General features: G+C 44.5%; 1 protein-coding gene across 5 annotated transcripts in view; it reads left to right on the forward strand.

Annotated features, from left to right (window-relative positions):
• The window catches only part of CRTC1 (CREB regulated transcription coactivator 1), a 169,505-nt gene that overhangs the window by 113,878 nt on the left and 29,682 nt on the right, over nt 1-25,945 (forward strand). For 3 of the 5 annotated variants that reach the window (XM_075864532.1, XM_075864552.1, XM_075864544.1), the window contains 3 exons: nt 15,937-16,070; nt 19,032-19,274; nt 24,013-24,114. In XM_075864532.1, the coding sequence (XP_075720647.1) occupies nt 15,937-16,070; nt 19,032-19,274; nt 24,013-24,114 (479 nt within the window). The remainder of the gene's footprint in view (nt 1-15,936; nt 16,071-19,031; nt 19,275-24,012; nt 24,115-25,945) is intronic. The other 2 variants (XM_075864539.1, XM_075864559.1) reach the window with 1 other exon arrangement.

Genomic DNA, 25,945 nt, shown 5'->3' on the forward strand with positions numbered 1-25,945 from the left:
CACCCACGCCCCAGCCCCCCTTGTAGATGGCGCCACCCACGCCCCAGCCCCCCTTGTAGATGGCGCCACCCACGCCCCAGCCCCCCTTGTAGATGGCGCCACCCACGCCCCAGCCCCCCTTGTAGATGGCGCCACCCACGCCCCAGCCCCCCTTGTAGATGGCGCCACCCACGCCCCAGCCCCCCTTGTAGATGGCGCCACCCACGCCCCAGCCCCCCTTGTAGATGGCGCCACCCACGCCCCAGCCCCCCTTGTAGATGGCGCCACCCACGCCCCAGCCCCCCTTGTAGATGGCGCCACCCACGCCCCAGCCCCCCTTGTAGATGGCGCCACCCACGCCCCAGCCCCCCTTGTAGATGGCGCCACCCACGCCCCAGCCCCCCTTGTAGATGGCGCCACCCACGCCCCAGCCCCCCTTGTAGATGGCGCCACCCACGCCCCAGCCCCCCTTGTAGATGGCGCCACCCACGCCCCAGCCCCCCTTGTAGATGGCGCCACCCACGCCCCAGCCCCCCTTGTAGATGGCGCCACCCACGCCCCAGCCCCCCTTGTAGATGGCGCCACCCACGCCCCAGCCCCCCTTGTAGATGGCGCCACCCACGCCCCAGCCCCCCTTGTAGATGGCGCCACCCACGCCCCAGCCCCCCTTGTAGATGGCGCCACCCACGCCCCAGCCCCCCTTGTAGATGGCGCCACCCACGCCCCAGCCCCCCTTGTAGATGGCGCCACCCACGCCCCAGCCCCCCTTGTAGATGGCGCCACCCACGCCCCAGCCCCCCTTGTAGATGGCGCCACCCACGCCCCAGCCCCCCTTGTAGATGGCGCCACCCACGCCCCAGCCCCCCTTGTAGATGGCGCCACCCACGCCCCAGCCCCCCTTGTAGATGGCGCCACCCACGCCCCAGCCCCCCTTGTAGATGGCGCCACCCACGCCCCAGCCCCCCTTGTAGATGGCGCCACCCACGCCCCAGCCCCCCTTGTAGATGGCGCCACCCACGCCCCAGCCCCCCTTGTAGATGGCGCCACCCACGCCCCAGCCCCCCTTGTAGATGGCGCCACCCACGCCCCAGCCCCCCTTGTAGATGGCGCCACCCACGCCCCAGCCCCCCTTGTAGATGGCGCCACCCACGCCCCAGCCCCCCTTGTAGATGGCGCCACCCACGCCCCAGCCCCCCTTGTAGATGGCGCCACCCACGCCCCAGCCCCCCTTGTAGATGGCGCCACCCACGCCCCAGCCCCCCTTGTAGATGGCGCCACCCACGCCCCAGCCCCCCTTGTAGATGGCGCCACCCACGCCCCAGCCCCCCTTGTAGATGGCGCCACCCACGCCCCAGCCCCCCTTGTAGATGGCGCCACCCACGCCCCAGCCCCCCTTGTAGATGGCGCCACCCACGCCCCAGCCCCCCTTGTAGATGGCGCCACCCACGCCCCAGCCCCCCTTGTAGATGGCGCCACCCACGCCCCAGCCCCCCTTGTAGATGGCGCCACCCACGCCCCAGCCCCCCTTGTAGATGGCGCCACCCACGCCCCAGCCCCCCTTGTAGATGGCGCCACCCACGCCCCAGCCCCCCTTGTAGATGGCGCCACCCACGCCCCAGCCCCCCTTGTAGATGGCGCCACCCACGCCCCAGCCCCCCTTGTAGATGGCGCCACCCACGCCCCAGCCCCCCTTGTAGATGGCGCCACCCACGCCCCAGCCCCCCTTGTAGATGGCGCCACCCACGCCCCAGCCCCCCTTGTAGATGGCGCCACCCACGCCCCAGCCCCCCTTGTAGATGGCGCCACCCACGCCCCAGCCCCCCTTGTAGATGGCGCCACCCACGCCCCAGCCCCCCTTGTAGATGGCGCCACCCACGCCCCAGCCCCCCTTGTAGATGGCGCCACCCACGCCCCAGCCCCCCTTGTAGATGGCGCCACCCACGCCCCAGCCCCCCTTGTAGATGGCGCCACCCACGCCCCAGCCCCCCTTGTAGATGGCGCCACCCACGCCCCAGCCCCCCTTGTAGATGGCGCCACCCACGCCCCAGCCCCCCTTGTAGATGGCGCCACCCACGCCCCAGCCCCCCTTGTAGATGGCGCCACCCACGCCCCAGCCCCCCTTGTAGATGGCGCCACCCACGCCCCAGCCCCCCTTGTAGATGGCGCCACCCACGCCCCAGCCCCCCTTGTAGATGGCGCCACCCACGCCCCAGCCCCCCTTGTAGGTGGCGCCACCCACGCCCCAGCCCCCCTTGTAGGTGGCGCCACACACAGCCCCAGCCCCCCTTGTAGGTGGCGCCACACACAGCCCCAGCCCCCCTTGTAGGTGGCGCCACACACAGCCCCAGCCCCCCTTGTAGGTGGCGCCACACACAGCCCCAGCCCCCCTTGTAGGTGGCGCCACACACAGCCCAGCCCCCCTTGTAGGTGGCGCCACACACAGCCCAGCCCCCCTTGTAGGTGGCGCCACACACAGCCCAGCCCCCCCTGTAGGTGGCGCAACACAACCCCCTTATAAGAGGTAGCCGGCCCTACTGCTGCCACTCTCCGCTCTGCTTTCACTCACCGTCCGAAGAAGGCAGGAGTCTTGCGGCGGAATTCTCACTGGTGTCGATGCCGGCCCGGGAGTGGACTAGTCCAGTCACCTGACCGGTGAGGTCAGGTGACTGGATTGGTCCACTCCCGGGCCGGCATCGATCCCAGTGAGAACACCGCCGCAAGACTCCTGCCTTCTTTTGATCGCTGCTGCAGTCGTCTGGCATGCAGGGCACCTGTCAGCAGCGATCAGCTGTTTTGATACAGCTGCAGCGCCCAGGGGGACATTTTGCAGACCGCCCGGGACAGCGGTGAGAAACGGGGACTGTCCCGCCGGATCCGGGACGGTTGGGAGTTATGCATTGGACTTTGTTACTGGCAAAATTTGCTCGATACAGTATTTCATTGTGAAAAACACCAACATTTTGCGAAAAATTTGCATTTTTCTCAATTTAAATGTATCTGCTTGTAAGACAGGCAGTTATACCACACAAAATTGTTGCTATTTAACATCTCCCATATGTCTACTTTAAATTGGCATCGTTTTTTGAACATTCTTTTATTTTCTAGGACGTTACAAGGTTTTGAACTTTAGCAGCAATTTCTCACATTTTCAAGAAAATTTAAAAAGGCTATTTTTTCAGGGGCCAGTTCAGTTGTGAAGTGGATTTTACGGCCTTATATATTAGAAACCCCCAAAAAGTCACCCCATTTTAAAAACTTCACCCCTCATAGTATTCAAAACAGCATTTAGAAAATTTCTTAACCCTTTAGACGTTTCACAGGAATTAAAGCAAAGTAGAGGTGAAATGTACAAATTTCATATTTTTTTTGCAGAAATTAATCTTTAATCCAATTTTTTTTTTTATAACACAAAGTTTTACCAGAGAAATTCAACTCAATATTTACTGCCCAGGTTCTGTCGTTTTAGGAAATATCCCACATGTGGCCCTAGCGTGCTACTGGACTGAAGCACCGGGCTCAGAAGCAAAGCAGTACCTAGAGGATTTTTGGGCCTTATTTTTATTAGACTATATTTTAGGCACCATGTCGGGTTTGAAGAGGTCTTGTGGTGCCAAAACAGTGGAAATCCCCCAAAAGTGACCCCATTTGGGAAACTACACACCTCTAGGAAATTATCTAGGTATAGTGAGCATTTTGACCGCACAGGTTTTTTACAGAAATTATTGGAAGTAGGCCGTGAAAATTAAAATCTAAATTTTTCAAAGAAAATGTAGGTTTAGCTAGTTTTTTCTCATTTCCACAAAGACTAAAGGAGAAAAAGCACCACAAAATTTGTAAAGCAGTTTCTCCCGAGTAAAACAATACCCCACATGTGGTCATAAACGGCTGTTTGGACACAAGGCAGGGCTTAGAAGGGATGGAGCGCCATTTGGCTTTTGGAGTTCAAATTTAGGGCCATGTCACATTTACAAAGCCTCTGAGGGGACAAAACAATGGAAACCCCCCACAAGTGACCTCATTTTGGAAACTACACCCCTTGAGGAATTCATCTAGGTGGTGTAGTGAGCATTTTGACCCCACATGTGTTTCATAGAATTTATTAGAATTGGGCAGTGAAAATAAAAACAATCCTTTTTCTTCAATAAGACGTAGCTTTAGCTCAAAATGTTTAATTTCCTCAACAAATAAAGAAATAAAATACCCCACCAGTTGTAAAGCAATTTCTCCCGAGTACGGCAATAACCCCATATGTGGTCATAAACTGCTGTTTGGGCACACGGCAGGTCTCAGAAGGGAAGGAGCGCCATTTGGCGTTCAGATTTTGCTGGCTTGGTTTCAGGGCGCCTGTGGGACCAAAACAGTGGAAACCCCCCAGAAGTGACCACATTTTGGAAACTACACCCCTCAATGAATTCACCTAGGAGTGTAGTGAGCATGTTAACACTGCACGTGTTTTGTAGAAATTAGTGTGCACTCGATGTTGCAGAGTGAAAATGGGATTTTTTTCCATAGATATGTCAATATGTGGTGCCCAGCTTGTGCCACCATAATAAGACAGCTCTCTAATTATTATGCAGGGTTTCCCGGTTTTAGAAACACCCTACATGTGACCATAATCTTTTGCTTGGACATTCGACCAGGCTCGGGAGTGAAAGAGTATCATGTAAAAGTGAGGCCTAATTTGGCGACTTACAAAGTATTGGTTCACACTTGCAGAGGCTCAGATGTGAAATAATAATAAAAATAAGTGACCCCATTTTGGAAACTACACCCCTCAAGGCATTTATTAAGGGGTGTAGTGAGCATTTTCACCCCACATGTCTTTTCCATAAATGAATGCGCTGAGGATGGTGTAAATTAAAAATTTATATTTTTCCCTAGATATGCCATTTCAGTGGCAAATATGTCATGCCCAGCTTATGCCACTGGAGACACACACCCCAAAAATTGTTAAAAGGGTTCTCCAGGGTATGGTGATGCCATATATGTGGAAGAAAACTGCTGTTTGGGCACGCTGTAGGGTTCAGAGGGGAGGGAGCGCCATTTGGCTTTTGGAGAGCAGATTTTGCTTGGTAGTAGATTTGTTTGAGTATTGCTGGTGTTTCCGTTTATAATGTGGGGGTACATGGTTGCTGGGCAGAGTATATCAGGGGCATAGTCAGGTGGTATAATAATGGGGTAAAAAAAAAAATTATCCATAGATGTGTGTTACTCTGTGAAGCAATCCTTTCTGCACAGGCCAGTGTCGCACTGATATATGGCGTTTTTTCTTATGCCCCTTTTGGTCCACACTCCTCACCTTTTGTGTTTTGGGAATTTTGCTAGGAAAGTGTTGTCCTGGTATAATACGTGTACCGTCGCTTCCAGCAGATATGTTTGGGCCCCCCACTTCCTGGTTCCCTAATTTTAGGGCCTTGATAAATCGCCTCTTGAAACAGAAGAAATGTTCCCCTCGGGCTGCATAACTGCATATTTTTTATTTCCTGACTTATAGGAGCCTTAACTAATTAAATTTTTTCATAGACGCAGTGGTATGAGTGCTTTTTTTGCGGGACGAGCTGTAGTTATTATTGGTACCGTTTTGGGGTACATGCGACTTTTTGATCACCTTTTATCCTATATTTTGGGAGGCCAGGTAACCAAAAAACCGCAATTCTGGCATAGTTTTTTTTAGGGTTTTTTTTATACATCGTTCACCACGCTTCTAAATTACATGTTACTTTTATTCTGCAGGTCAGTCCGATTCCGGCGAAACATATTTTATAGCACTTTTTTATGTTTTACAACGTTTTGCACAATAAAATTACTTTTGTAAAAAAAAAATGTATTTTTTCTGTCGCCAAGTTTTGAGAACCATAACTTTTTTGTCGACGGAGCTGTATGAGGGCTATAGTTTTTTTATAGGTACCATTTTTGGATACGTGTGACTTTTTGATCACTTTTTATATGTGTAGGGCAAAGTGACCAAAAAACAGAAACTCTGGTATAGTTTTTTACATGTTTCTTTTACGCTGTTCACCGCGTGCAATAAATAATATAATCCCTTTATATCTCAGGTTGTTACGGTTGCGGCGATACCAAATACGTATGGTTTATTATTTTTTTCAATAATAAAGGACTTGATAAGGGAACAGGGCGATTGTGTTTTATTTTATTACTTTTATCATGTTTTCAAACTTCACTTTTTTTTAAACTTTTTTTATATTTTCTTTCATGTCCCACTAGGGGACTTGAAGGTCCAACTGTAAGATATATATTTTTTTCTATCACATTGCGCTACCTACGTAGTGCAATGTATTAGATATGTCAGTTATTCACTGACAGCAAGCCGATTAGGCTTCGCCTCCTGGCGGGGCCTAATCTGCTTCCGTAATGGCGGAGCAGGAGGCCATTGTGTCTCCTGTTGCCATAGCAGCAGTCGTCAGTCCTGCTTGCCTGTCAGGGCTGGCGATCTGCTAGCAACCGCTAAGATGCATACAGCTGACTTCCACCGCTGATGACGCCAGATCAGCTCCTGAGCCGGCGGCTACGGAAGCCCATCAGGTTCCGCCGCCGGGCGGGTGCTGACCAGCTTCCGTGCTAGTCAGACCGTATTAGGCCCCCGGTTGCCATTGCAAAATGAAATTGCAGGGGTTCCAATGAGCTGCAAACACCTTAAATGCAGGGATCGCGTTTGAGCGCTGCATTTAAGGGGTTAATGGCGGGGATCCAAGCTAATTTCGGTCCCCGACATTACAGCCGGATGTCAGCGGTAAGGTACCGCTGACATCCGGCGATGATGGCACCAGCTCAGCTTCTGAGCTTGTGCCAAGCATTTGGCGTATGGATACGGAAAAATGCGGGAAGCACTAGCTTTCCATGGCGTACCCATACGTCAAATGTCGGGAAGGGGTTAAAGAGGATCTGTCACTAGTTTATTAGGTCCCTGTCTCCTAACCTAATAAGCGCTGTCATGCTTATAACTACAGTGAAAATTGTGTTCCCAAACGTTTATAATTTCAAACGTTATGACCTTTTTTTTCTAAATATGCTAATGAGCCTATACTTGACAAATGGGCGGTAACTCTTCATTTTCTCTGTGGGTGGTGTTATATTTTGTCTGTATGATGCTGTCCAATTAGCATCAAATGACTTCTCCCTTCCCTGCCCTACGTGATCTAAGCTTCAATAGGTCACGCTGTGTTGTCGATTCCAGCCGCAAGTCCTTCAACACAGTGACTCGGCGCTCCTCTTGGAATATGGTCCCTGCCTCGTCTTCAGCCGCACCAGGACAACTCCCCACAGCGGCTGTAGGTAATGCAGGTCCACAACCTCCTCCCTCACTTCTGGAGACCCTATTTTCGACAGGGGACAACACTCTTTATTAAAAACAGGGAGACCCTACAGCAAGGGTAAACAACTGCACCTTATATCTGGTATTTTTGTTTTAAGGGGGATGGGGGCGCTCCCCAATTACTGTCTTTGTGGGAGTCCTATCTAATGGGGACATGCCCTTTATTTGTGTATTTAAGTCCCTATCTTGGTCAGTTGGACGATACCTTAGGGAAATGCTGCATTATCTTTGGCTATTTCTCGTTGAGCGCAGCGCTGCCACTTCTTCTAGCGGTGAGGAAACGAGCCTCCTAATTGTATCATCTCGCGTGCTCCACTAGAGTCCCCAGCTTATTGCAGAACTAGGCCGCAGAGTGCCCCCCCCCCCCCCCTGGTGATCATGTATTCCAGGCAGGTCTATTGGCTAGGCCGGTACCTTGGTGCACGCTGGTCTGGAGGGAGTCTTCTCTGTGAATTCGGCTTTTAAAAGCATAGGGAACGTTCAAAAGTCTTCTAAAGGAGCGTTACTTGCTTACTTGTTACCCATGTAATTTCTTCCAACAGACTCCTAAGTGTTGTGACCAATTTCTCTCCGGAGCCATTTTCCAAGTTAGCGGTACCCAGTACTAGGGGTGACATTTCCAGAGTCTCTCAAACCATAGTTGCTTCTTAGAGGCCTTGTCTTTCCAGATAGCAGCCAAACTCAATACCCTTCCTTCTATATGGATACCACATCATCTCTTATGAATCACATAAGAGGTGCAGAAGTACCCGACACCCGTCTTGCTCTTCTTCAGGCATTCTACACGGTTCGGGTAGAGTTATCAAGGCATTAATACATATGGACAGGGACACATTTCGTGTTATGAACAATTCCAACACCCCTTCTCAGGAAGAGGCGCCCACAGCACCAAAGGTTATGTTTTCCAAACCAAAGCGAGTTTAACCCCTTAATGACCGGGCCTGAAAAGACCTTAATGACCAGCTACATTTTTCTGTTTTTGCCTTTCAGCAGCCATAACTTTTTTATTTTTTCATTGACGTGGCTGTATGAGGCCTTGTTTTATGCGAGAGAAATAGTATTTTTTTTACGGTGGGGAATTCCCTTTGATCATGCCGTGGTCACGGACCGTGGCGATCAAAGGGTTAAACAGCTGGAGTCCGAAGGTTTTCCATCCCCAGCTGTGTTCAGGAGACTGCTCTGAGATCAGGAGCTGCTAGTTACAGCTCCTGCTTAGATGATGAGAGCTCATCTACTGCGAAGCCAAAAGACGTCGTCGTAGCCTGGGGACCTGCACCGCCTGATGTCAAAAGACGGTCGGTCAGGAAGGGGTTAAGGAGATTTTGTGCAAGGAATGGAAACATCCTGACAGGCATCTGGCTGTTTTGAAAACACATTCTGTTATTATGAAGAATTAATGTCTTGGGCCAATCCACCGAGGAAGAAATAGATCACTATCTCACAGCTGTCGAAAGGTACCATCATCCCCACAAATGCGGCATCACTCAGTGACCCTCTTGACAGACCAAGTCTGCATTTGTTGCCGCAGGTTCTACCCTGCACCCAGACTTTGCATGCTCCTGGCTGAGCAAGACTTGCTCAGTTTGGTGTGCCACAAAAGAATATGGCTAACCTAGCATCTCCGCTACATAATTTACAACTTCTTTTGAGGTTTCTATTGAGTGAGCCCTGCTTCAATGCCTGTGCTTTGGCTAACTTAATTGCCAGCCGGCGTTCCATTTAGCTAAAATCTTGGGCAGCCAGTCAGGCTTCCAAACAAAGTCCTCGTTGGACTTCCTTTTTTTAGTAGCAGACTTTTTGGGGTAATGTCTGGAATTATTTACGAGGCTACTGTTGGTAAAGGGCCCTCCTCTGTCTAAGGACTGCCCCCGCTGTACTGACTTTTTTCTCCGTCCACAGAGAACTTTCCTATCTCGTTCTTCAAGACCAGACAAGTGGACCAGCCATTCCTTCGAGCCCAGACCCGCCTACAGCGCCCTACCTTGTCAGCCTGAAGGTGTGTCCCCACTCGTGTCAGCTGTCCAAGTGAGGAGACTACTGCTTTCCTTCCATGAGACATGTAAATAATGCCTGGGTTCTGGAGGTGGTGTCAGAGTTCTCCTTTCTCTCAAGGAAGGTTTTTCTGTTGACTCTGCCTTGCACACGGGATCGCACTTCTGCTTTTCCCAGGTTGTTTGTGCCCTACTCCTGTAGGTGGTTACGATCTAGTTCCTCCAATGAAAAGTTTTCAGGATTTTCTACTCATAACTCACCACACTACCAAAAAAAGATGCATCTGTCCGTCCAATCCTCGATCTGAAGAAGCTGGGAAATCCCGCTAGTTGGAAGTATCAAAGGATTAAGGAGAATTCCATTGACATTCCAGATGCTTTCCTCCACACCCCTATCACAAGGGCCAAACCAGTGTTTCCTATATTTCGTGGTAGTTTCTCATCATTTCCAATGTGTCGCGCTACTCTTCAGACTCACTGTGGCTCCATGTGTCTCCACCAGTGTCCTGGCGACTCTTATGCAGCTTCTCCTTACCTAGGTGACTTCTGGTGAACGCACACTCCAAATGGGAGAAACTTCACCATCTCCACATCACTATGAACACGTTACAAAGGTTTGGCTGGATCATCAACTAAGAGAAATCCTCCCTGGTTCCATCTCAGAACATGGAGTTTCTAAGAATGAACTTTCAAACCAGGTCAGCAAGAGTCCACCTACCGGAGGACAAGATCAGGACTCTTCAGGCAGAAGTTACCCTTCTTCGTGGAAACACTTCCTCTTCCATCCGCTTCTCATGCGGGCGCTGGAAAGAATGGTATCGACCTTCAATGCAGTTCTATATGCACAATTCCACTCCAGTACCATCCAGGGAACAATTCTTTCGCGATGGTACAAGTCTCATACTTCCCTGGACAAGTTGATTCTCCTGCCCTCTCGGATTTGTCAGGAGTTGTACTGGTGCGAGGAACTCTCTGGCCATTGCGCTGTTCTGGTCCTTCTTTCTCCAATAGCTTGTCATCTCAACGATTACGGATTCTGCCCGATAGGGAGCAGTTTTTGGCCTCCGCTTGGTCCAGGTCACTTGGTCAGCGTAGGAGTTTACTTTACAGAAAAACCTTCTGGAACTGAGGGCAATCTTCCTGGCACTCTCCCATTGGAATCTCCTTCTCCAGGGTCACCTGGTCAGGATCCAAACCAACAACTCCACGTTGGTTTCCTATCTGAACCTAAAGATGGCACAAAGAGTCAAACTGCTCTGTTGGGAGTCCTCTCGGATTCCTCTACGGGCAGATTGTCATATTCCAGCTCTGCCAGTGGTCCACATACCAGGAGTGGTCAACTTAGAAGCTGACGTTCTCAGTCGAAAAAGACTAGATACTGGCGAGTGGTCTCTCCATAGGGAGGTACTCCATTAACTTTGCAGAAGTGGGGCACCCCAGACGTGGATCTCTTCACATGGTTCCATCCTATGTGGCCAGGGCTTGGGATCCCAGTACCATCGCAGTTGATGTCCTGGTCTCTCCATGGGACAAGTTCTCCTTCCTGTATGTCTTTCCTCTTATTCTGCTCCTGCCCAGGGTGCCCAAAAGAAAAGGCATTTTCACAATCCTGGTGACACCAGACTGGCCCCGCCGGGCCTGCTACGCCAATCTGCTTGCGGACACAACTTTGCTTCTTACAACTCGTCCCAACCTTTTTTTTCTTATTTTTTTTTCTTCAAGGTCCACTATTCCACCCCACTTTATATCAGATCGCGCTTAACGTTGTGGCTGTTAAAGCCGAAGTTATAATGGGCCCAGGGCCTCTTTCGGACATTCATTCAGACCATGCTAAAGGCTAGGAAAACCATAATTGGCCATGGTGCTGTCCGATGGATTGTTCCACTCTTGTTCTTCCTACAGTCAGATCTTAATTTGGGACTTGTTTTGTCTTGCCTTTAGGGTCAGGCTTCTGCTTTGCCCATGCGTTTTCAGCGAGCTCTGGCCCTTTGCTCTTAGGTGAAGACTTGTCCGGCAGGGGGTGGCTCATTCGGTTCCTCCATACAAACATCCGACTAAAACTTGGGTTCTCAATTTGGTCCTTGGGGGCTCTTCAGTATGCTTTTTTTGAACCCTTGAGGGACGTTTTTGCTTAGTCTACTTTCCGGGAAAGTTGACTTTCTGGGAGCAGTCACTTCCATCTGTAGGTTTTTGTTTCTGGCTGCCCTGTTTAGCAAGAGTTATCCATAGGGATAAGGTGGATTTTCTGGTTTATTCCATCTTGGCCTTCCATATCAATGAAGAGATTGTTCTTCCTTTCTTCTGCCACTCCCCATCTTATCCCATGGAGTGGGATTTGCATCGTCTTGACGTGGCGACAGCTGTTTGCATCTATCTGGCTACGATGGAGTTGTTTTGGCACTCGGATAGTCTTTTAGTCATGGCTAAAAGGACCATGCACCGCACTGTCAGGGTCCAAGGCCGCCATTGTGTGCTGGAACCGGTCTATAATTTCGGAAGCCTATCTGTCCAAGGGTGAGGCTCCTCCCCTTCAGTCACAGCCCATTCTACTAGGGTTGTTGGTACCTCCTAGGCGGCCAGCAATCAAGCTTTATTTGCTTACAGTAACTCAGCAAATCTGCAACCTGGCCTTTGGTCCACACCTTCACCAAATTTTTCCCAGATTCATTTTCTGGCCTTCTCTAAGGCCAGTTTGGGTCACTATGTGCTGTGGGAAGATGTGCGTGTGACGTATCGCGTGGCTGCTTTTTCCTTTTGTTTTCTTCCCACCATGGACATGTTTGTTTTTTGTCTTCAACTGCTTCTGTACAAACTTTTATTAAGCCAGTGTCTTTGGGCAGAGCCAAGACATTTCTTACCTAGTGTCAGCCTCCTAATGGCAGGGGCCTATTCCCATTTTACAGTGTCCCTATGGTGCTGTGTTTCCCAATTAATACAACGAGAAAAAGATTTTACGGTGAGTACAAAAAAACACTCTTTTTTTCCCTATTAAAAATTCTTTATGATGTCAAAGTATATGTAATTCGTAACACTGCGTCCATAACAACCGACTTTTATAAAATGGGCACATTTATTTGGACCAAAAAAAGCCAGAATAGATTTTTTTTTTTTCATTTATTTATTTATTTTTTCTACACATCCTGTCTACCAGAATAAAAAGGCAGTCAAAAAGTCATGTGTACCTCAAAATAGTAATAATAAATACTTCAAAAAAAAAATGTGTAATTCGTAACACCAAAAAAAGCCAGAATAGATTATTTTTTATTTATTTATTCTACACATCCTGTCTACCAGGATAAAAGGCAGTCAAAAAGTCATGTGTACCTCAAAATAGTAATAATAAAAACGTCAACTCATACTGTAAAACAAAACGCTCTCACAGCTCAGTTGACAAAAAATAAAATATATTTATGGCGGAATATGGCGACAAAACCATAACTTTTCTAAGAGATTTTTATTCTGCAAAAAGTAGTAAAACCTAAAAAGTAACTATAAATTTGGTATCGCCGTAATCTTGCTGACCCACAAGTTATTTTAGTTGACGTGTCGTTTATACAACAGGGTGAACACTGTAAAAACTAAACTTAAAAGAATAACAAGCAATGCAGGGTTTTTTTTCTACTTCCCCACTAAAAAATAATAAAAACTTTTCAATACATTATGTGCACCCTTTTTTTTTTATTTGAAAATATATTCATTTTTTTTACCTCAACATCTTTGCCAAGTTTTAAATAAATTCTAGCAGGATAAATACAAGTAATTTGTTATTTTGTCAGATCGACTTTGCTCTACATGTCTGCAGCACTTTTGCTTCCGTGACAAAAACGGAAACCTAGCGAAACTGAGGCGAATGGAATCAAACTGAAACAAAAGAATGGTAATTCAAACAGAAGCGTTGCCTTCCGTTTGGATTTTCGGTTATTTTTTCCTCCGAAGGAAGAGACCTAAACGGGAGAAAATGGTAGTGTGAACTTAGCCTAACTATACTGTATACTTAGAACTCTGTATTGTGCCTTTCGTCTGTTACACAGTTGATGAGGTTGAAAAAAGGCACAGGTCCGTTAAGTCCAACCTATAATTCTACCGTGTCGATTCAGAGGAAGGCAAAAAACCCCATGAGATGGATGCCAAATTCCTCCCTGACTCCAATATGGCAATCAGAATAAATCTCTGTATCAACATCCCATGTCCAGAATCTAGTACTTGTGTATGTATGTGTGTGTGTGTGTGTGTGTATGTGTGTGTATGTATGTATGTGTGTATATATATATATATATATATATATATATATATATATATATACTGCAATTCACCCTTTCCCTTAATTACCTTGGTCGCACTAGTTCAGCGGTGTCCTTCATATACACATTTGCCCAAGATTGTACACAATATTCCATGTGTGGTCTGACTAGTGATTTGTATAGAGGCAAAACTGTTCTTGTCATGAGCATCTATGCCTCTTTTGATCCATCCCATGATTGTATTTGCTTTGGCAGCAGCTGCCTGGCACTGGTTGCTTAAGTTAAATTTACTGTCCACCAATATCCCCAGGTCTTTTTCAGTAGCAGTTTTACCATTTAAATGCATAATTGTAGAATTTGTTTCCTCGGCCCAAGTGCATTAATTTACATTTATCTACATTAAATTTGTTTGCCATTTCTCTGCCAAAACCTCCAGCTTCCCCAAATCCCTCTGTAGTGTTCCGTTATCCTCCTCTGTGTTGATTACTTTACAGAGCTTCGTATCCTCTGCAAATACTGAAATTATACTCTATAAACCCTATACAAGGTCACTTATAAACATATTAAAAGGGGGCAAAATACCGACCCCTGTGGAACCCCACTAGTAATGGTGACTCTATCTGACTTACCATTCACCCCTTAAGGACTAGGCCTATTTTGGCCTTAATGACCAAGCTTTTTTTGGTTTTTCCTCCCCGCCTTCCATACCTGTTTTATTTTTATGTTAACATAGCCGTATGAGGGCTTGTTTTTTGCAGGACGAGTTGTATTTTTCAATTGCACCAATTTTAGGTGTATATGTTATATTGATTAACTTTTATTAATTAATTTGAAAAAAAATGCTATTTCAGCATGGTTTTTCGCATTTCAAATTGATGCCGTTCACTATGCAGTGTTAATAACATGTTAACCTTATTCTATGGGTCAGTACGATTACGGTGATGCCAAATACAGTATGTATTTGTTTGTTTTACTACTTTGGCACAATTTAATCCTTTTTAATCAAACATGTTTGGTTTTTGCATCACCGTTTTCCAAGAGCCGTAACTTTTTTTTTTTTTCAGTTGGTGTAGCCATATGTGGGCTCGTCCCACAAAAAAACAAGATGTAGTTTTTATTGGTACTATTTTGGATTACGTGGGACTTATTGATCAACTTTTTTTTTTTAATGGGGGAATGGAGAAAAAAAAAGTATTTTTGTCGTTTTTGTGTGTGTTTTTTGAACAGCATTCACCCGTCTGTTTAATTCATGTGTTAACTTTATTGTCCGGGTTGTTATAATCGCGGCGATTCCAGATATATGTATTTTTTCTTTTTTTTTTTTTTTTTTACAAACCCAGCCGTTGCAGCGGAAGCCCTGCTGCCATTCACAGCCAGGTTCCCGCGGTGATTTTGCGGGCACAGAAGCTGTGCTCAATCACGTACATGCCAGGCGGAATGCGTGAATGGTTGCCTTTCCATGGCATGCATGTACGTGATTATGCGCCAAGGTGCTAATAACCACACTCTATTTTCTATCACTGATAACGTTTTTAAGCCAATTACACATATTTTCCACCAGTCCCAGCATTTTAATTTTATATACCAACCTTTTATGCGGCACAGTATTAAACGCCTTTGAAAAGTCTAGATACACCACATCCACAGCCTTACCCAGGTCCAGTCTAGAACTTACCTCCTCATAGAAGCTTGTCAGCAGAGTTTGGCCACAATGGACAATTAAACTTACAGGTCTATAGTTTCTTCCTTGAATTGTATGAATAAATTGATAACTGGGTGTTCTCATTCCCTTGGTCAACAGGTTGTGCCCCTAAATGGTCTGACACTGTCAGACTTGATTTGACAGTGTCCGAGTTTGTAGGGACACACCCCATTGAAAAAGGGAATGGTAACACCTAGTTGTCCATTCATACATTTCCAGAAGGAATAACTGCAAAATGCAGAGTTCTAAGAAAAGGTGCTACAGAATTATTTTATGTGGAATTCAAGCATTTACTAAAACAGACACAGGCTATTTTTACTGTGGATTTCGCAGCAGATCTGTGACAAGACATGCAGATTTCGGTGTTTATTTCACCCTATGCATTGCAAAGGGTGAAATTCGCTGTGAAAAGACCCAACAGAATTGACATGCTATAGATTAAGGAATCTACCACTCTCAATCCTGCGCTGATATTTTATTTTTTTTGCTTGTGTTTGAGTGTTTAAAACCCATCTGCATGTATTGTACTGTCAATTTCAGCGGCTTTACAGTGTGGAATCTGCTCTGTAAATCTGAGGTAATTCCACAGCGTGTGAATTCGTCCCAAGTGTTTTGTTTTTTTTTGCACTTTTACTACTACTTACAGTTTTCTGCTCCATTCTTTAACATTACCATGTATTAAAATTCTAGGAATGACGACGACACAGGGAACAGTCACATGTTCATCGCAGCATCGACAACCCTCAAGTTCTTTGTCATTAAATTCAGATTCAAGAAGGCAACAGTCCCAACAGATGTCTCCAACTATTTCTCCGATTACTCAGGTATGAAGATTGTTTCATATATGCCTTAAATCTCCAATAAATTTAGCGTGGTTTACATATTCCCCGATTCATTCGTTGCAGCATGCATTCTGTATAACATTCATGTATTCTTTCGCTAGCCCATACATGTTATAGGCACTACTGCACAAACCTTGGGGCATTTTAAACTACCTGTCTAGTCTCCTCTGTTTGAGATACCGGTGCCGTTATATGTGGTGCCGATATGTAAATTACCCCCTGTACAGTTAGTGGGGCGTTTCTTTTCATGAAAAGCGCAGGGGGACGTGATACTTAGTGCTCTGACTCTCTCTGTAAAACACAAATAACTAAAATTTATTTTAATAACATACTAAAAGCAAAAACATATAAAAAAAACATTTCGGTGACATCTTCCCTTTAAAAAAAAGGCTTAGATAATGTCCTAGAACAAAAAAATATTCGGTCCTATGTGTAGAAATTTTTTACTTCCCCTTTCCCATCCCTTGGTTGAACTTGATGGACATGTCTTTTTTCAACAGTACAAACTATGTAACTATGTTTAGAGCAGGGAATCCCTCTGCAGTCAGCCCTGGGGACCTACAAAGGACCCCAGGGCTCTCTGTTCAGAAAGCCTGCTGTTAGGGTACAATATGTGTTGCACTAACAGCCGCCTGTGTCATTGTGACACAGTGTAATGTATTAGCATGCAGGAGTATTCTAATACATAAGTAAAAAATAGTTGTAAATAAAGTTATCCCTTAATGGGATTAAAAAAAAGTAACAAAATAAATGTAAAAAAAAATGTCCCAAAAGAAAGTAATTATTTGCATAAAGTATAACTTTCCCTACATTAAATAAAAGCAAAAACCTATACATATTAGGTATCTAAACGACCTGAAATATCCTGAAAAATTAATCGAACTGGTTATTAGCGTGAAACGTGAACAGTATAAAAAATAAACAAGAAAAAGGATGACGAGAATCGCTTTTTTCTATATTCATGCCGTAAAAATAATATTTTTCTACCCCCCCAAACTGTGATAAAAAGTAATACAATTTCTCCCGCATAAAACAATGCCTCATACGGCCACTTCCATGAAAAAATAAAAAAAGTTTGGCTACTGAAAGACAGAGCGGTAAAAACGGAAAAATGTAGCAGGTCATTAAGGCCTTTTCAGGCTTGGTCATTAAGGGGTGAAAGTGCCCCAGGGTCTGTGCAGCAGTGCCTATAACATGGTGCACTGAGACGCGCACATGAATGAGCTAGTGAAAGGTTCTCTTTAACCTCAGCACTTCCTCCCTTTTGTATCCTGCATTGCTTTCATCTCATTTGTTTCATATCACAATTCAAACTGAGAAATCTTTTCTGTGTGTCCCAGTAGATCAGCCATGTTCCCCCTTCTCACTGTCCTGTGTCTGGTTGTAAGGCAACAGGCTGGTGCAGCCGCTTCTCCCCTCTGCCCTGTCTACAGTGAGACGAAGATATTGATAACCCTACTCCCTCGGCCAATCCCCAGCCGAAAATAGAACATATCAACAGGAGACTAGCCCCTGTGGTGTTTGCAGGATTTCTACAAGACTGTTTGGTTGTTTCAGGAATATGTAGAAAATCCTGCGGACTGACAAACAGTGGGGGAAAATATATCTCCTGTTTACTTTTTATCATCAATTTCTAGGTTCAGTGTTCCCTTAAATGGACACTAACTTTTCAATCAGCTTATGCTAATCAAATAGGTTACCTGATATTTATCAACTTTGTAATTTATTTAGGCTTTGTTCACATCTGTGTCAGGGTCCCGTTCGGAGCTTCCTGTCAGAACGTGACCCTGACTGAAACAAACGGAAACCATAGGTTTCTGTTTCCATCACCATTGATTTCAATTGTGACGGATCCGGTGCCAATAGTTTACATTTGACTCAGTTGCGCAAGGGTTCCGTTGTTTAGACGGAATCAATACTGTAGTTGACTGCGCTATTCAATTGGTCAAAACGATGGTTTCCGTTTTTTTCAGTCAGGGCTCCATTCTGACGGAAAGCTCAGACGGAACGGCAGAATAGAGCTCTGACGCATATGTGAACGAAGCTTTACTGTTAAAATTTAGTTCTTTTATCCATGCAAATTCTGTGTGATGATATTGCCACTAGGTGTCTCGCTTCCTGTAATCTGCTGTCCACCCCCTCTTGTCAAGATAAATCTGTCTCTAGAAACAAAGCAAAGCAGATAGACTGCTGAAATTGAAGACATTTTGCAGCTGCTTGTAGTTATGTCACCCCAGTGCTGGATTCTCTGCTACACTTCTCATTACAGTTGTATAATGTCCTCAATACTGTTGTAGTTTCCATCTACCGATCTATCTCTATCTAGCTATCTATGTGTCCACGGTCAGGAAACAGCAGATTTTCTGCAACAGAAAATCTGCAGTGGAATCTCATAAATTGCAGGTTAAATCAGTCACCAAAAAATGTATAGCAAACTTTTATGTGCATCTGCGGATCCACTGCGGAATTGCTGAACAAACTGCAACACAACTCAACTTGCGATTTTTATTGCAGAATTTATGCTCCCCATTGAAATCTATGGGCCAAACATGCAGCATCTCATCTCAGAATACTCAGTAGGTCGCACTGTAAAACACGTTACGCACGAGTTTAACACAATTTATATCCGCAGTGTGGGCTTGAGATTTGCAAAATCTCATCTACTTTGCTACTACTGTAAATTCTGCGTATTTTCCGCGCAGAATTCTGTTTGTGGGAGCCCAGCCTAAGACTGTACACACTAGCTCAGAGAAAGGGTACAACTGGTAAACTATGCCATATACCAGTCATATAATGGTCAGGAATAGTGTTATTCCTAATGTACACAAGTGACACCTTATTCTGGAAAAATAAGGTATGTTTTAATGTCACAATGTCTTTGTCCTTTTCACAGTAGTAAAGTACATGGGTGTTTGTTTTTGTTTTTTTTTTGTATACTTACAGGCAGAAGCAATGGATGCTTTGTCTCTGGAACAGCAACTACCCCCCTACACTTTTTTTACACACTCCGCTTCACAGCAGCAAACCCAAGTGCCGAGTGGCCTGTCCCAAGGCTCATTAATGCAGGGCTCTGGTTTACAAAGAGGTACACAGCTCCCTCCTCTCACAGTCACAATATCAACAACCGTTCCACAGTCACCACCCGGCATTCAAACTCCTTCATCACTGGCTATTGATATCAATTCGGTAAGTAAGAAAATATTGTTGGTTTTATACAGCTTTATTATAATTCCTATGTCTTGGTTAATATAAACTATGAATGTTTTTATGGGTAATTTACTTTCTATGGGTTTTTATTTCCATTGACGAATAAAGCAATTTTATCTGTGACTTGGCAGCATGTGGTAGCCGTACATCTGCACCCCCTGTCTAATTCATTATGTTGCTGCAGGTTTTATATTATAGGAGTGCTCTGTATAGAACATGGTGAGATTAACCAACCAAAAGGAAAGTTCTCTCTAAATAGGCACACTGTTTTATGGCCCACTTGAAGAAAGATTTGGCAGGTTTTAGTTGTGGAAGAGATATGGAAGTTTTAATGTCTGTAGACCACTTAGAGGCGCACAGCTGCACTTTTTTAAAGTATGAAAATTGCTTGTATTCTTGGTTAAATGTATAAAAACATTTAGAGCTACTAAAATTGTATGATAGGAGTGGACACAAAAAATCAGTGTCCTTTGTTACTTGTAACAGTAATGTTTCTAGAATAGCATAAAGAAAACTTGTCACTATGACCACCTTTTTTTTTTTTTTTTTTAAAAAAAGGCAGTGTGCAACCCTAATAGTTTATATTAGTGGGTTCAATAACACCCGCAAAACTGCATTTCCTGTTTATATGGAGTCACATGATCCCTTTCAGCCAGTTAGCAGCTCTGAAAAGGATCTTGTGATGAAAAACACTAAACCTAAAATATTCACCAAAAACAAAACTATCCCAGCAATTCTTTACCTAATCTCTTCCTTCCCTTTGATCTTATTTTGTCTCAAATTTCAATTAAAACTGAGAGATAAATAAAAAAAATAAAAAATCTGTGTGCGCCCTGGGAGATTAGCCAGCCCCCTCTCACAATCCTGTGTGTGACTGTAAGGAAACTGGCTGCAGCAGGAAACCTTCGCCGTCTGCCCTGTCTGAAATAATACACACAGATTTTAAGCCCTGCCCCCTCAGCCGTTTACTAGCCAGAAATGGAAGGGATCAGCAAGAAATGAATCCGTGTGTTCTCTGCAGGATTTCTACAAGATTATGTGCTTCAGGAACATGCAGTAAATCCTGTAGACTGACAAACAGTGTGGGCAAGTTTATCTTCTGTTTTACTTTGTATCATTCTTTTCTATGTTTAGCGTTCCTTCAAAGGAATTGTCATCAGAAAATTGCCTATTATTTAGATCAAGATTTTATGTTAACATATTTTTTTACGAGTTTTTTTTTAAATTTTCCATGTCATTAAACCGTATTAAAAAAAAAAAAAAAGGGAAAATGATCCTGAAACCTTGCAGTTTTTACTCTAGCTACTGAGCGTTACAAAAAGCTTGACACTTCCTGTAGAGATCACTTCTAAGCAGTCATCACAGGCAGGATTCCATTGATCAGTCACACCTCTATTACAAAGCTGGAGGCAGATAAAACAGGAGCATGCCTCTTCTGAACAGGTCATAGAGCATGCCTAGAACACGATCACACAGAACTCAATGAGTCATCTCAAGACTATTGTCTTCTATGGTCCGTGTGGCTGCTGTAAAAGCAAATCTCTGAGTTATAGCAACAGATGGCCGACACCCATAATCTTGTTCAGAAAATTAAAATAAAGCAATCTGCAATTCGAAAATAAAAACAGATTAGAAAACAAGAAACAAATCTAGGCAATTCATTCCCTTTAAAGAGTACCTTTCACCTGCCCATACATGTGCAGCATGTAATAGGCAGGGCTTCGCAAACACCTTCTCACTTTAAAAAAAATTCCTATTTTCCTCCGTTATTTACATATCGGTGCCTTTATATTTGGGGCCCGATATGTAAATAAGCCCCTGAACTGTCAATGGGGCGTTTCTATCTAAATGGCAAGGGGGCGTGATCTCTTCGCTCTGACACTGTCCAATCGGCCTCGGACAGTGTCAGGGCGGCTTTCGCTGTGTTCCATCCTGCGAGAACACACACAAATTGAGAGAATGCTTTCTGCAGAACCACCAGTCTGTGTGTGTTCTCGCGGGAGGGAACACATCGTAAGCCGCCCTAACACTGTCTGTGGCTGATTGGACAGTGTCAGAGCGAATAGATCACGCCCCCTTGCCATTTAGATAGAAACGCCCCATTGACCGTTCAGTTGACATGATCTTTTTAGAGCTGCTGACTCGCTGAAAGGTACTAGTGGATACAAAAGCACTCACAAAGTATAACTATTAGGGCATCAAAATGATACACTAAAAGGGGTTTGCATTAGTAACCGCTTTAAAAACTGCAAAATGAAATGGATGGTTGTGCATCAAGCAGAAATGTGGGTGATCTCAGATCTTTTCTTCCTCAAATTCTCATTAAAGGGATGTGAATTGACTAACAAAATGAAATTTTTATTAGGACTTTGCATATTTATGGAATTATGCAGGACTGGGGGAACCTCGAGGTGTAAAAAAATGTTTTACTAACTCCTAATTGTTTGGCAACTTAGAAAATTCAATTGGGCTCCTAGTTTGATTACTAGCGTTTGTTTTGTCATTTATTCTACTGCAGTGTTTTCCTCCTAGTAATAATACTACAACGTCTATAATTACTTTTTTTGTAAAAAAAAAAAAAAATTACCATTTAATCAGTGTTTAATTAAGCTTTTGTTATTCATAACTAAAGTTACAAATCTCACTTTAGCAGCAAAAGTTAGTGTACCTCCGACTATAAACAACTTTCTATATATCAACAGTAAAAGCAAAGATAAGAAACATTGTAATATCTCATTACAAAAAAAACGCCTTTTCCTCTACTTACAAAACTCCTTTCCTTCTCCCCCTGGCCTCCTTATAGAGGATCAGTCAATAGTTTATGAATGCCCTCTCTCATAACTAATCTAATAGGCGCAGTCATGCTGATAACTAGTGTTTTTGCAAATAAATGTTTTTGAAAAAAAAACCAAAGTTCTATGCATTTTTCGAAATATGCTAACTTGGCTATACTTGCCAAATGCTCGGTGTAATGTTTTCTGTATGATGCTGTCCAATCAGCATACAGCTTCTCCCCCTTCCCTGCCCAGCAACACAGCGTGATCATATAGTATACAGCTTCCATTCCCGACTGTGTTTTCAACTGGTGAAATCTCCGGTGGTTTCACAGCTAGAACTGCGATCCTGGTGTCATATGAAAGATTAGAATCTCATCTTTCATATGCCTTCAGAACCAACTGAACTGTTCTAGGTGGTCCACATCCGAGGGATATGGCTATTTGAAGTAATCCCCCTTCCCTCCAGACTCAGTTTCTCATACTGTGTGGTGAAGAAGCTTCATGCTGATAGGACAGCGTCAGAGGCTGTGAGGTAGCTCCACCTCAGAAGAATCGCTGGTGTTAACATCCACTTGTCAAGTATAGTCTTATTTGCATATTTAGAAAAAAGCTCATAACTTTTAAAATAAACTTTTTGGGACACAATTATCACTAGCATTATCAGCGTGACCGCGCCAATTAGATTAGCTAGGAGACTGGTCATTACTAAAATAGTGACAGATCCTCTTTAACTGTTCATTCATGCCTAATTCACTGATAAAATCCGTACAGCAAAGAGTAGATAAGTGGCGAAAGATGAATTTTTCTGTAATAACATATACAAAGCTTGTTATCTTTGCGCTTGTACGAATAACTTATTGTCGAAGGTACACTTTAAAGGGGTTGTCCAGTTTGGGGTCTGTTTTTTTATACTGATGATCTATCCACAGGATAGGTTATTCTGTATATGATCGTGGGGGTGGGGGGGGGTGGTCCGACACTCGGACCCTGCACTGATGAGCTGTTCCGGCTGCCTCCAGGCTCCGAAAGCAATGCTGGGGTTGGTGCTGGAAGCAGAAGGCTACGACCCCTGTATACTGACTGTGCAGGGTTACTACAGCTCTGTCCCTATTCACTTGAATAGGACCAGAGCTGCAGTACTGCAGCACGGCCGCTATATAGTGGCCTTTAGCTTCCGGTAGCTGGAACAGCTGATCGGTGCGGGGCTTGGGTATCGGACCCTCACCGATCATATACTGATGACCTATCCCATGGATAAGTCATCAGTATAAAAAAAACAGCCCCTAAACTGGACAACCCCTTTAAGTTTACAAGCTTGAATCAGGTCATTCATTTTTGTGAAATTTACGCGCGACAGTCCACTAGTGCACGCCTGAATTCAGTGGCCACCACATTGGGCTACAGCGACCATTGTTCTAGAGATAGGTGCCACGTCAAATGCAGGTCGCAGTCAAAGGCAATTAATATGTAGGATGGAAAAACCCCTTTAATTAGCAAATTCCCTTTACAGACACTGATTTAAACATGCGGTCTCTCTCGTGAGGGCAGGATGGGGGTTATGCATTCTCGGCTAGCCAGGTTAAAACTCCACTTAATCTGTAACATGACACAATGATAGAAACTTTCTGTTAGTGTATTAGGAAGAAGGATAGTTCTGTAGCTCAAAACAGCTGAGATTTAAGGGAATGGGCTTCACAAAGGTTAATGTATATGCGAATCTAAGAGCACTGTGAAGATTAAATTTTTCACTGGAGGTACACCAAAATATGTGACTAAATTAAGTCTCTAGTAATATGCTTGCTACAAATATGGGAGACACTGATGTGTGTATTAAAATAGTCCTATACTTAAGTCATCCACTATTATCAATGTACACAGGGGAGGTCGTCAAATACAGACTGTAACCTGCCAGTGGTATTTAATTCTGTGTTGTTCTGTAGGCCTCTCTCCAGCAGTACCGCAGTAATGCTGGGTCCCCAGCCAACCAGTCTCCCACTTCTCCTGTCTCCAATCAAGGTTTCTCTCCAGGCAGCTCCCCTCAAGTAAGGGAATCTGTGCCTTGACTATGTGTAGGCTTTCAGTCTTACCATTGCTGCCCCATGGTCTATCACTGTACCTGTCGTGTTTTCCATGATACTCTGATGTCCCATCATGTTGCATAGTATCATTATTAGATTGTGTGTTTTGTTGAGGTGTCAGCAGTTGCTGTGATGTATGGTCTACAAGCAGTCCTTTGGGAGAGTTATTCAAATTTTGCCATCTTAAGTCAAAAAGTAAATGTGCATTTTTTTTCAAATCGTTATTCGTTATTTTAAGATTGTGTAGATTAGTATGTTTTTACATTTTTGTCATCAAGTCAAGATTTGCAGCAGAAGTGTAGTAGATTACCGCTCTGTTCTCATTACATTATGCAACAAAAATCTCAACAAATACTACCAGGACACAACATATGCCTACTGTTAGTATTGCCTTAAGTGAAAGAAATAGCACTCGGGCTTCCTTTATTAACCCCTTCCGACCGCCAATCTGTAGTTATACATCCTAGCTGCTGATCCTCCTTGCAGCCAGGGCGTAAATCTACTAACTGCTTGACTCTCCCGAGGTGCAGAAGGTTCAAATGATCAGCTCCCTCTCACGAGAAGCACTAAACACAGTGTTGCACTAGGACCCAAATGCAGGAAACGTGCTTGGACTGTTGCCATGAAATCTGTGATGTCACGGGCTTCCAACTGTGACATGGTGGATAAGAGCCTGCTGGGAGGAAGTGATAAGTGTCCTCTGAGTATTCCCCTTTATGCAGATCTCTATTATCTACTTACAAAGGAATGCTGGGAGGGCACATATCATGCCATCCCAGCTTTTTTACAGCCCCAGGCAAACAAGTGTGAAATAAATAAATCTTCTTAACTTGCCCGGAGCGTCCATCCTCTTTGAGATGGATGCATGTCACATGGGCGTCTTGCACCCTTGTATTAATACGTCCATATTATGTAAAATGTTTGTAAAAGGGTACTTTGCGCCCATTTACAGACCCCATTCACCAGCTAACAGTGGGGGACCAGCTAGAATAAATATGGGGGCCTTTGTTCTCAGGTGATGTAGTAGCTATGTATGTTAGGCAAATTATACATATTTGGTATTGGAAACACGTGAGAGGGTTATATAGTGCTATGCATTTTTCTGGTTAACATAATTCAATTACAAAAGGAAAAAAGAAGGAAATTTGAATCCTACAAAAAAAGACTGAATAGATATTAGTTTTATTATTCACCTTTATGGTATGTGTGCACAGAGTGGATTTCAACAAATCCCATCCACGCGCTGTGTAAATAAAAATGCAGAAAAGAAGTGAGGAAATTGAGAGTCCGCAAGTCAAACATTTTGCTGTGGACACTGAAAGAGGTGATTTTTTTTGAAGTGTTACCAGAGTTCTCTCAACATGTCCAGCTCTGCCTGTCATCCTTTCTTTGTACGGGGCATTTAGTGAGTGTTTTGCACAAAACACAGGACCAGACATATGAAAGTTTCTAGTATTACGCCATTGTTTCAGTTCTGTATTGTTACAGCAAGGCACGGAGGATATAGATTCTCTCCTGCATGCAAGTAGAAAAGAAAGGCTAGAAGGATAAAGAATAAGAATTTTCCCACTGAAAAGAAAAAAAAAGCAATAGTTCACGTCTTGCATTCTGACTGGAGTATAGGTATTTCAGTATTATAATAACTATAAGAGAGCCTGCCTAGGTTATGTTTGTAAAATACAATTGTTTTGGTATAATTTGCAGTCGATAGAAATCTTTCAGTTGATAAGCAATTAATAAAGGACTATAACTATCCCGATTTTGTTGAAAATTGTGCTAAGCCATCTTCTCTGTG

This window comes from Rhinoderma darwinii, chromosome 1, assembly GCF_050947455.1.
Source record: "Rhinoderma darwinii isolate aRhiDar2 chromosome 1, aRhiDar2.hap1, whole genome shotgun sequence".
In the NCBI taxonomy this organism is placed as follows: domain Eukaryota; kingdom Metazoa; phylum Chordata; class Amphibia; order Anura; family Rhinodermatidae; genus Rhinoderma; species Rhinoderma darwinii.